The sequence below is a fragment of the Phycodurus eques genome, chromosome 16 (genome assembly GCF_024500275.1).
Source record: "Phycodurus eques isolate BA_2022a chromosome 16, UOR_Pequ_1.1, whole genome shotgun sequence".
Taxonomy (NCBI): domain Eukaryota; kingdom Metazoa; phylum Chordata; class Actinopteri; order Syngnathiformes; family Syngnathidae; genus Phycodurus; species Phycodurus eques.
In genome coordinates this window covers 4,981,741-4,994,607 of record NC_084540.1, presented here as the reverse complement: position 1 = coordinate 4,994,607, position 12,867 = coordinate 4,981,741, and the positions used below count along the sequence as shown (strand labels likewise).

General features: G+C 42.5%; 1 protein-coding gene across 1 annotated transcript in view; it reads right to left on the bottom strand.

Annotated features, from left to right (window-relative positions):
- The window catches only part of abat (4-aminobutyrate aminotransferase), a 44,468-nt gene that overhangs the window by 11,853 nt on the left and 19,748 nt on the right, over nucleotides 1–12,867 (bottom strand). The window contains exons 5-8 of the mRNA XM_061699616.1: nucleotides 11,994–12,111; nucleotides 626–675; nucleotides 460–540; nucleotides 273–365 (exon numbers count right to left, since the gene is read on the bottom strand). Of these exons, the coding sequence (XP_061555600.1) occupies nucleotides 273–365; nucleotides 460–540; nucleotides 626–675; nucleotides 11,994–12,111 (342 nt within the window). The remainder of the gene's footprint in view (nucleotides 1–272; nucleotides 366–459; nucleotides 541–625; nucleotides 676–11,993; nucleotides 12,112–12,867) is intronic.

Here is a 12,867-nt window from a genome sequence, read left to right as displayed (position 1 = left end):
CAGGCGAATCAAATTTTTAATCATGGCAAAACCAGCGGCAGACTGATCGGCCACTCATGAAAACAGTTGCAGTTGGGTTTAGCCACGTCGCTGGGTGTGCGGCAGCCCTAAGACATCTACCTCTTTTTTTCTTTACCGCAGTTGTTAAATGAGCATTATAATCATGATCACAGTCATAATCAACAGGAAAAAAAATTCTAATTTTGTTTAAAGTTGTTTTTTTCTTCACATAGTTTTAGCCAGACTGATTTCAGTTTATGTGGTGTCCTCACCCTGTACCAGATAAACATGGCCTTGTATGCGTTCTCATTGGAGCAAGAGCCACAGGCCATTGTCTGGACACGACTCAATCCACTTGGAGCCACCTGATTAAGCGGAAGAAAAATAATTACAATTCTTATCTGAAAAATAAATATTTAATTGCATCAAAACGAGCATTTATGTGTGCAAGTAACTCACTGAAAGAAGACTTTCTGTGATTTTGTCAGCGAAATTCTCAGGCGGCAAGATTCCGAGGGCGGGTCTGTTCACAATCGTACTCTGAAACACAATAAAATGTGTTGTTGATCAACACAATGTAAAGTAACACATAATTGCAGCTGACATGATTAAGAAGTAGACCAACCAGATTGTTGGGGTTGGACATCAGTTTGAGGAGAGCAGGGTGGTTGTATCCTGAGGGAGGACAGAAGGAGGGCAAGGATGACACTAAATTTAATGCAGTCATAAGCTCAATGCATTTAAATTCATGCAGGGTGCATGCACACTTGTCCGCTTCTCAGTAGATTAGAAAGCCACCAACGGCTTCGGGCTTCCCCCCTCTTCCCTGTGGTCTGCCGACCGGTCAGCCCGTCCCGGACCCACAGGAGTCTCGCCTCTCATTTCACACACTATGCACATTTTTTAATACTCACACTGTACATACTCTGCACATTGGGCACACTCATATCTCATTCAGGGTCCCTTGGGGGACTGGCACCAGGTATGGTGGGGCGGGCGCCGGGTCGGGTGCTGACACATCTGTGCTGGTTTTCGGTCTGTTCGCCCCCCCTTCTTTCATACACCCATCTGTGGGGAAGGGGCAGGGTCGGGCTGGCGAGGACACTTAGCCAGGTGTCCCGGCACTCCGGCCTGTTCTCTGGCATGCCATGCTTCTCTCCCGCAGATGTTTAATGCACTACATACACTTGCATATCCTTTGGGAAGATGGTCGTTTGTAGGGGTGACGATGGCGGGTCATTATTGTGTGTGACCGTCTAACCTCACCCATTATTGTGTGTGACCGTCTAACCTCACCCCTACCAGTTTCTCCAATTTTAATGCACTACACCCCACCACACACAATCACGGTACAGGGACTGGTTGCCAGTTGGGGACCTGGTAACCATAGTAATAGGGTAGGTGATGGGTTTTCACATTTATCTTGGCTGGACTCCTGGGGCCTGTGGCCCCACCCCCACGGCCCCCTCCGGTTGTCGGGCCGCGGAGGGGTGGGGGTCTAACCCCCCTTTTATGGCCCCGCCTTCCTCTCCCCTCTTTTGGCGCCACTTGGGCTCGCTTTGGCGGGCTATGACTGTTTTTTTTTTTTTTTTTTTTTTGGGTGGCTGATGGCTCCTGCATTGGGGCCTGTTGGTGGCTGGTGCCCACATGCTCTCTGGGAGTGATGGGGGCGTTGGCAACGGTGGGGCTCGGTGGGTGGAGGGTGTGGTGGGGGTGTGGGGTGTTGTAGGGGTGTGGGGGACGGTGGTCCAGTGGCCGTGCCCCTTCCCTTGGGACTGGTCAGGGTGCTTCGGTCAGGCTCGGGACCTCCCTGGGTCCTGGGTGGTTGGTGGCGTCCCCCTGATTGGGTCCCCTCCTAGACGGTCTTGCTGACTCGCCCCCTTCCTCGATGTGCCGGCTCACCAACTCCGTACACCAGTTGACTAACGTGCACGTTATATGGTGTTCATTCACTAATAAGTTTGATAGAAACACTATAGACGAATTACTTGTGCTGCGAACACTAATAACAACACAGATAATACTAACAAATCAACTCACAGGTGTTTAGACACTAAAAAAGAATCCCACCGCACCACTCGGCAGTAGCACTGCCTTGCTCATTTTCCCACATCCTGTCCTGCCCTTTTCTGGTTCTCTTGGTTAGAGAGAACCAGAACCCCCCCCCCCCAATCTACAAATGACTGTTGTAATGTTACTTGTGTTCAAATGTCTAGACTGTCTCACTATTGTTCAGCTGCGGTTTTCACCCCTAGTCCCTTGTCCACTGTGTCCCTCTGTCTGTCCCCTAAAGCCCTTTTCTTTCCAGCTGCATTTTCAAGAAACATCAGAATAATATATATATATATTTTTTTTTTTTAAATGAGCAGAGGCAGTATTTCAAACTCCCCTGTTGCACACCAAAACTGTTCCAGCACAAAGGCATACAGATATACAATTCTGCAAGGACATGTAGCTGAACAGGACAGTTTAAAAAAAAAAAAAAAAAAAGCCACCAACGCATACTGTATTACACAAGGTCTTACTTACATTTCTGTGCTGGCGACATTCAAAGTTAAGGCCAGATGCAAAAATAACCATTTTTGTTTCTGAATTAAACTGCAAAATTAATTGTCAGATGATTTCAGTGTGCAACCCTATTTCTTTGCAAAAACACATCAAACAACGCTGCACAGAATGCTATGCACCAATGCCAGCAGCACAAGACAGGTCTTTCGATTGGTCCAAAAGCTTTTTTTGTTTATTTATTTTTTTGTATAGTACATTTTTTTATCTTTAAGTACAGTTAAATTGCATTTAACTTTCAGGTACAATACAACACATGTGCATTTAATCTTTCTTTTTAAACATTTATTTATTTTTAACTTTTATGTGCAATATCTTTGAATCAATATCCTGTATATTTTTCCTCCTAATATTTAAGCACAGTATTCAAACTGTGCATCATGGACCGATAGTTTACAACAATAATAAATATACTATTTAGGAATAAAACCTCTGCCTTGTTTTTGATGAACACTTGGGCCTTCCAGCCTGTTAGTAAATACCTGGAGTCACTTTCTTTAAAAACCAAAGACCATGTCCTAAACCTTGGATTCTGATAGATTCCGACCTGACTTTCAACAGTCATATAAATTCAATTACTAAAACTGCCTTGTACCATCTGAAGAACATATCCAGAGTGAAGGCTTGCATGTGTCAAGCAGACCAGGAGAAGCTCATCCATGCTTTTATCTCAAGTAGACTTGACTATTGTAATGGTCTTCTGACTGCACTCCCTAAAAAGAGCATGAAACAGCTGCAGCTTCATTCAGAATGCTGCGGCTCGGGTTCTGATCAGAACAAAGAGATCAGAGCATATTACTCCAATTCTAAAGTATTTACACTGGCTTCCAGTCAGCTTTAGAATAGATTTTAAATTTCTGCTACTCGTCTATAAATCACTAAACGGATTAAGTCCTGAATACATGAATGAAATGCTAATGGAATATAAACCCAGGAGGGCTCTGTGATTGACAGACTCAGGTCAAATAGTGGAGCACAGTCCAAAGCAAACATGGTGAAGCAGCAATTAGTTGTTATGCTGCACATAAACGGAATAAGTTGCCAACAGAAGTGACATCAGCCCCAAGTGTGAACGTGTTTAAGTCCAGGTTAAAAACTCTTCTTTTTTCCCATGCTTTTTAGAACATTTGCACTTTTAAATGATATTTATTGCACTGTATGCTGTTTTAATTGTATTTTTATTTTATTTCATTTTTGTAATCTTTGTTTTAAATGTTTATAAGGTGTTTCTTTCTTTGTTTTTAAATGATTTTAATCATGTAAAGCACACGTTAGTTACATTGTGTATGAAATGCGCAATATAAATAAATTTGCTTCGCTTTACTTTAGTTAGGTGAACTCCATAGCACTATCATACACATATATTTGCAACCGTCAATCGAAGAACTCAAGCTTATGTAGGTTCTGATCTTATTGTGTAATTACACAATAAAGCCCTGAATTGAGAATCTTATGACATAAAGTATTCTCCCACTTCCAACCAGCAGAGCGCAGTCAAGTACAACAATGAAACGGTGTTAATTGTCTCATTGACATTCATCTTCTAATTACGCTTTCGTATCTAAGACATGTTGAGATGATTATTTTTAGATGTCCCATTATATCCCATAGTATTCCAGACATTTCTTCATTTTGTTGACATCCCCTAAGAAGAAGCAGGTAGTATGAGACTGGCTTGTATGTTTAAAATCTAAAATGTTTTGGGTTTTTTTTTGTTTTTTTTTTAGCCATAAGCCAGTTCATGATGCAAACATACACCACAAAAACAAGGCCTCCAAGAGACAAACACACATACAAACACAGCCCACAGTAATGTATATAACGGTTCTGCTTTTGTCATCTCTTTGTAAAATTAGAAATGCCATCACGATTTAAGTAGCGAGTTTGTGGCTCACAGTGACCATTGTGGACCTCACGTGTCTCATCCTGTCTCATTCATTTGAGCAAGCAGCAGGCAAGGCATTTCAATCAAGTGATGCTGTGTAGAGATTCATCACAGATGTTGTGAATAGCACACATATATCAATAGGTACAGTATACAGGGATGAAAGTACAGTATGTTATTTTGTCCAGAAATATTTGGGGTAGTCAATTAGATTTATCCATGCTGGTTGTATAACTTGTGAAAAGCAATGGACAAAGTAGTTACCCTTTCAGCTACTGAATTAATTAATGTGCGAGGCCCTGGGAAGAACAAAAAATCCTTTTGGGAGATTGCCTGAACGTTGGATCCTAAAACTAATGACTTCAAAATAACAGTGATCATGCAGAAAATAATGCATGCAAACCGGAGCAGCTTTCTCTAAATTTCACTCTGTTGAAATAGCTCCAGAAAAACAAGAAATTCATTTTTTGATAAAGGATACTGATGAAAAGTAAGCCATATGATAATCATTATAAAACCCCAATTACAATGGTTGCCGTGGCCCAATGGTTTCGCCTGCCAGCGTGGGGGACCTAGGTTCAAAACCCCGACTGGTCCATCTGCCAAAATCCCCCGGACTCACGGCTGTGGTGTCCTTGAGCAAGACACTGATACCCCGAAATGCTCCCCGGGCACTTCAGCTGCCCCCTGCTCCAGTGTGTTCCACTAACGTGTATGTGTTCACTGTGATGGGTTAAATTTCATGTGCATGCATGCATGTTCATAACAATAAAAGATGATTCTTCTTCTTCTTCAACCTATAATTGAATACACAACAAAGACAAGATATTTAATGTTCAAAGTGATAAATTTGATTGTTTTTAGCAAATAATCATTAACTTAGAATTTTTTGGCTGCAACACGTTCCAAAAAAGCTGGGGCAGGTGGCAAAAAAGACTCATTAACCACCTGTTTGGAACATCCCACAGGTGAACAGGCTAATTGGGAACAGGTGGGTGCCATGATTGGGTATAAAAGGAGCTTTCCTGAATTGCTCAGTCATTCACAAGCAAAGATGAGGCGAAGGTTCACCTCTTTGTGAATAAGTGCGTGAGAAAATAGTCCAACAGTTTAAGGACAATGTTCCTCAACGTACAATTGCAAGGAATTTAGGGATTTCATCATCTACAGTCCATAATATCATCAAAAGGTTCAGAGAATCTGGAGAACTCACTGCATGTAAACGGCAAGGCCGAAAACCAACAATGAATGCCCATGACCTTCGATCCCTCAGGCGGCACTGCATCAAAAACCGACATCAATGTGGAAAGGATATAACCACATGGGCTCAGGAACAATTCAGAAAACCAATGTCAGTAAATACAGTTCTGCGCTACATCCGTACGTGCAACTTGAAACTCTACTATGCAAAGCAAAAGCCATTGATCAAAAACACCCAGAAACGCCGCCGGCTTTCTCTGGACCGAGCTCATCTAAGATGGATTGATGCAAAGTGGAAAAGTGTTCTGTGGTCCGACGTGTCCACATTTCAAATTGTTTTTGGAAATTGTGGACGTCGTGTCCTCCGGGTCAAAGAGGAAAAGAACCATCCGGACTGTTATGGACGCAAAGTTCAAAAGCCAGCATCTGTGATGGTCTGGGGCTGTTAGATGGCGCCTACCAGTGTGGTCGCCTCGGTAGCGCGCTCTCTCGTATTGTTTTTGTTTTTTTCATCCGTCTTTGGAGACCTTACACGAATCACTTACACAAGGGGGGACTTGCTAACCATCAAGGAGGCTACTCCGGGCTTTCTGTCACCAACTTTCGCAAATCCGCTCAGTTTTTTCCCCGAGTTACTCACCGGAGCGGCGTCCGCGGTTTTCGGTGCATGGAGACGGAAGCGGCGCCACAGAGGGAAGCGAGCCGGCGTTCAGGTGAAACTCCGCAAGAGAGGACACAGATTGGCGTTCCCGTCGATCCACCTCGTGAATGTATGCTCCCTACCCAACAAAATGGACAAGCTTCATCTTCTGTTAAAGACCAGTAAAGACTTCGGACGTTCCGCGGCCATGTGCTTCACGGAGACCTGGCTTTGCGACGCTGTACCCGATGGCGCCGTCATGCTTCCACATTCATCGAGCGGACCGCGACATGGAATCATCGGGGAAAACAAAGGGCTGCGGGATATGCCTCTATAGCAACGAAAGATGGTGTACGGACATCAAGGAGCTCAGCACACACTGCAGCCTGCATTTGGAGTCGCTGTTCTTGATCTGTAAACCATTCTACTCGCCACGTGAGTTCGCATCATTCATACTGGCTGGAGTCTACATTCCGCCTCAAGCTAACACGAACACCGCATTGCTAACGCTCGCCGAACAAGTCAACGAAATTGAAAAAAAACACCCGGACTCACCCCTCATTATTCTCGGGGACTTTAACAAAGCTAAACTGAACCACGAACTCCCTAAATACAAGCAGCACATCAACTGTCCTACCAGGGAAAATAATACTTTAATAATACTTTCTAAATTGAAAAAAAAACACCCGGACTCACCCCTCATTATTCTCGGGGACTTTAACAAAGCTAAACTCAACCACGAACTCCCTAAATACAAGCAGCACATCGACTGTCCTACCAGGGAAAATAATACTTTAGACCACTGCTACACTACGGTAAAAAACGCATACCGTGCTATACCTCGTGCAGCCCTGGGCTCGTCTGATCACTGCTTAATTCACTTAATACCGACGTACAGGCAAGAACTTAAATGCGCGAAGCCTACAGTGAAAACAGTGAAAAAGTGGACCAATGAAGGCAAGATGGAACTTCAAAGCTGTTTAGACTGCACAGACTGGAGTGTCTTTGAAAATTCAGCTGGCAGCCTGGATGAATATAGGGACACTGTTACATCCTATATCAGTTTCTGTGAAGATGTGTGTGTACCAACAAAATCATTTCGCACATTCAACAACAACAAGTCGTGGTTCACTGCTAAACCTAAGCAAGGCCCTGTATAATCGAGCTAGAAACGAGCTGACTAAAGAAATTAACATTGCAAAGAGGAACTATGCAGCAAAGTTGGAAAAACAGTTTAGTGCAAATTACTCTAAATCAGTCTGGCATGCATTCCAATCGCTGACTAATTACAAGCGACGATCCCCCCAAGCTGAGAACAATAGCACACTAGCCAACGACTTGAATACCTTCTACTGCAGATTTGAAAAGGACAGTTTCACACATGTGCGCCCTTTGCACATTGGTCATTGCACCGGACTATTGCAATATTAGTCATTTGAACAGCTCTAAGTGCTAGAGGACTCTGCATCTTTTTGCACAATTGTCAAAAACCCCCAAAACAAAACAAAATAAAATGTACCGGCATTACCAGATAACTAGCAACCCTTTACTGCTCAGTGACTGTTTTTTTATTTATTTTTTTGTCAATGTCTTTCTGTCTCCAAAGTGTTCTGTAAATTGACTGTCTGTTGTCGTACTAGAGCGGCTCCAACTACCGGAGACAAATTCCTTGTGTGCTTTTTGGACATACTTGGCAAATAAAGATAATTCTGATTCTGATTAGTGCCAATGGCATGGGTAACTTACACATCTATGAAGGCACCATTAATGCTGAAAGGTACATACAGGTTTCGGAGAAACATATGCTGCCATCCAAGCAACGTCTTTGTCATGGACGCCCCTGCTTATTTCAGCAAGACAATGCCAAACAACATTCTGCACGTGTTACAACAGCGTGGCTTCGTAGTAAAAGAGTGCAGGTACTAGACTGGCCTGTCTGCAGTCCAGACCTGTCTCCCATTGAAAATGTGTGGCCCATTATGAAGCGTTAAATACGACAACGGAGACCCCGGACTGTTGAACAGCTGAAGCTGTACATCAATCAAGAATGGGAAAGAATTCCAACTACAAAGCTTCAAAAATTATTGTCCTTAATTCCTAAACGTTTATTGAATGTTGTTAAAAGAAAAGGTTATGTAACACAGTGGTAAACATGACCCTGTCGCAGCTTTTTTGGAATGTGTTGCAGCCATAAAATTCTAAGTTAATGATTATTTGCTAAAAACAATAAAGTTTATCAGTTTGAACATTAAATACCTTGTCTTTGTAGTCTATTCAATTAAATATAGTTTGAACATGATTTGCAAATCATTGTATTCTGTTTTTATTTCTTTTTAACACAACGTTCCAACTTCATTGGAATTGGGGTTGTACATGGCACATGTTGCAACCAACAAACCATTCACTTGTGGTGGACCTCAAATAACAAGGATAAAAACAGAGCATAGAAAATCAATACTGAAAATATCTAACAGACTAAGATACAGCATGCAGTACTGAATTAAATTACCATAACTTAGGTTTCTTATCAATAGATCTGTCCATTTTCTAAACTGCTTATTCTTAATGGGTCTTGCGGGTTAGCTCGAGCCTATCCCAGCTGACTTCGGGGCGATAGGTGGGGTATATCCTGGACTAGATACTCCACTACTCTACAGTCTACACGATTAGAAGCATGTCTGCAGTTGAAAACAGAAAGATGTGCAAAATGTACGGGGGCAGTCAGTTAGCCCAATTTAATTCACCAACTAATAAAATTGTTTTCCTGAAATTTTTCCAGTTTGTAGTTTACAGTGGGTACGGAAAGTATTCACCTTCATTGGACTCCAGCTGTGTTTTATTATACTGATTGGACTTGAGAAGGAAAGCCACACACCTGTCTGTATAAGACCTTACAGCTCACAGTGTATGTCAGAGCAAATGACAATCATGAGGTCAAAGGAACTGCCTGAAGAACTCAGAGACATAATTGTGGCGAGGCATAGATCTGGCAAAGGTTACAAAAAAAATAAAAAATCTGCTGCACTTAAGGTTCGTAAGAGCACAGTGGCCTCCATAATCCTTAAATGGAAGACGTTTGGGACGACCAGAACCCTTTCTAGAGCTGACCGTCCAGCCAAACGGAGCAATCGGGGGAGAAGAGCCTTGGTGAGAGAGGTAAAGAAGAACCCAAAGATCATGGTGTCTGAGCTCCAGAGATGCAGTCGGGAGACGTAGTTCTAAAAGGTCAACGATCACTGCAGGCCTCCACCAGTCAGGGCTTTAAGGCAGAGTGGCCCGACGGAAGCCTCTCCTCAGTACAAGACGTAGAAGCCCGCACGGAGTTTGCTAAAAAACATCTGAAGGACTCCAAGATGGTGAGAAATAAGATTCTGTGGTCTGATGATACCAAGATAGAAATTGTTGGCCTTAATTCTAAGTGGCATGTGTGGAGAAAACCAGGCACTGCTCATCACCTCTCCAATACAGTTCCAACAGTAAAGCATGGTGGTGCATCATGCTGTCTGGGTGCTTTTCAGCTGCAGGGACAGGACGGGTGGTTGCAATCGAAAGAAAGATGAATGCGGCCAAGTACAGGGATATCCTGGACGATAACCTTCTCCAGAGTGCTCAGGTCCTCAGACTGGACCAAAGGTTCACCTTCCAACAAGACAATGACCCTAAGCACAAAGGTAAAATAACAAAAGAGTGGCTTCAGAACAACTCCAGGACTTTTCTTGAATGGCCCAGCCAGAGCCCTGACTTCAACTCTGGAGAGACCTGAAAATGGCTGTCCACCAACGTTCACCATCCAACCTGACAGAACTGGAGAGGATCTGCAACGAGGAATGCCAGAGGATCCCCAAATCCAGATGTGAAAAACTTGTTGCATCATTCCCAAAAAGACTCATGGCTGTATTAGTTCAAAAGGGTGCTTCTATTAAACACTGATCAAAGGGGTCCGAATACTAATGGCTGTGTGATAGTTCAGTTTTTCTTTTTTAATAAATCTGCAAAAATGTCAACAATTCAATTTGTTTCCGTCAATTTTGGGTGCTGTGTGTACATTTATGAGTAAAACAATTATTTTAGGGCTGCAATATAACAAAGAGTTAAAAATCTAACGGGGTCTGAATACTCTCTCTCAAGTTTTCTTTTAAAAAGTTTTGTTTAAGCCTCTGCTCTTCCTGTCAACCATTTTGGAACCGTCAGAGGCCGAGAGCGGAGGCCGAGAGCTGTGACTGAATTTCTTGCTTTGAAAGTGGAGCCAATACCACGACAACAACAACAACAACATTTTCAAAAGATTGACCAATGTGTATGGGGAAGCTTTAATAGTCTAAAGCAGTCAAAAATTGGGTGTCCAGGATCAAGAATGAAAAACCTGCTTTCGGATGGACTCTGGGCCGATCGCGCCTCTCAATTAATTGGGTGGGGTCCTCAGCTCTTTGCTTCTGACGGGCATCCAACAATGACATAATTTCCACAATGGCTGAGTGGAAGAGGACAGGTACAAACAAAGCCTTTTCAAAATAAACCTTCAAACAAGTATTTAAATTACAAACCGTGAAAATTCCTGAGGAAAAAAAAAAAATTATTACTTGGTTAAACTGAACTGGGCGCATGACTTTTTGACTATTCCTCGTAGATTGTGCATATCTACTGAAGATCGCAGCTGAGGTAGAATGCTGTATGTATTTAGTCATCTTTGGTAGAGCTTGAAGACATTCTGTGACATTGTAGACGTTTAAAGTTCCTACGGATGCTTTGTTCTGCTCTCATGCCAAAGGGCTACGGCATTTACCCAAGCCAGAGGGAAGTGGTTTGACCTGTTTTACCGAATGCGGAATTTGGTTACACATAACCCCTATTTAATTCGTGTCAAAAAGCAAACAATACAGAAAGGCATTGCATTGCATTTCTGTATCGCGCAATGCAATCATGGGATAGATTGCTTTTCTTGTGACTACTGGTTTTTCACTGTTTGAAGATGCATTGTGGGATACATTGAGGGCACTATATAGTGGATAACCTATGCTCACTTCACATTTGAGCAGCGCTACAAAACGACGAACTGACTATACAAAGCAGTAGTATCTAGTAAATCGCGAGTAATTCCGAACACAGTCACAGTCTTTTGTCTCCTCCCATTCGGTCCACACTGCAACCACCCATCTAGCCATTTTCTTCCGCTTATCCGGGACTGGGTCGTCCCTCTCGTACTCGGAGGAGCAGCGACTCTAAGCCCCTCCCGGATGACAGAAATTCTTATCTTATTCCTAAGGGCCTGCGGGGGAAACTCATTTTGGCCACTTATATCCGTGATCTCTTTCTTTTGGCCAAAACTCACAGCTTGGTGAGGCTGGGAAAGCAGATCGAGGCGGTAAATCAAGAGCTTTGCTTCATGACTAAAATTAAGGAAAGACAGAAGAAGACAAATTGAGGAAGAAGACAAAAGAAAAGAAGATGTGAGAAACACACACATATTTTCCCCCACATATAAAGACTAGGACAGACACATCAAAACTTTTGATTGGAATTAAATCTGTAATTAATTTTGTTTACATTTCTTTTACAGTGTCATGAATAAATTGATAACTGGTATGTCATAATTTTGGTCACTATCAGTGTGATAAGAACATTTCATACCAAATAATCTTTCATCCATACTCAACCCTACAGGTTATGCATCGATAAACTGTTTTGGGGTCTTTTGTTACTAACCAATAGGAATGGAAGAGATCTGAGTGTAGATGTCCAGCATGCGGTTGCCATCCACATCCACCAGGTAATTGCCCCTGCTCTCCTCATAGTTACAGAAGAAATTGATAGCGCCAACATTCTGGGAAGAGACAGGTTTTCGATTTAAAAACAAGCATACAGTGGCATTTATGCCAGCTGTATACCTCAGTTGGGGACAAACATAGCACAAACAAACATTTTGAGAGAAAGATGTGCACACACACACACACATATTTGACCTACACCAGATGGCAGTGCCTTTTGTGGATATGGCATGTTAGTCTCCTCTCACTTCCCATGAATGAGTTATTATGAAGGTTCATTTTGTTATTATGGTTGAATAATATTTTGTCTCCGGGCCTTATTGTCATACTGAAAAGCCAAGCATCACTCACAGTACTAGTAGTTGACTGCATCACAAGCTGCTGCGTACATGAGAGCAGCAATCACTCGTTCTTTCTAACTAGCACCAGTCTTCCTCAGTTTGAGATTCAAAGTACCTGTTCTATTGTATCTATTTTGCATTTTTGCTTTATGACAGAATACAGGCCTGCTGGCCACGCTTGCAAAAATCTGGAAATAATACAGGTCAGACATTCTGCCCGGACAGCTCATTCTTAACTCGATTAGTATTGGCAGAGGTTGTGAACACTGTCCCATTGTTTGAAGATTGACCTCTCAAGTCAAAGGCTATTAAGGTAACCCATTCGTTCAAGTATACTGTTTATCCAAAACACTCTCTCCTGTCAATATGTCATGGGCAAAAGACGTAACTTGTTACAAGTCGAAAACATTTTGTACATACAACCCTCAATAATTTGTTTGCAAAAGAATACATGCCTCACGTGTGCAACAA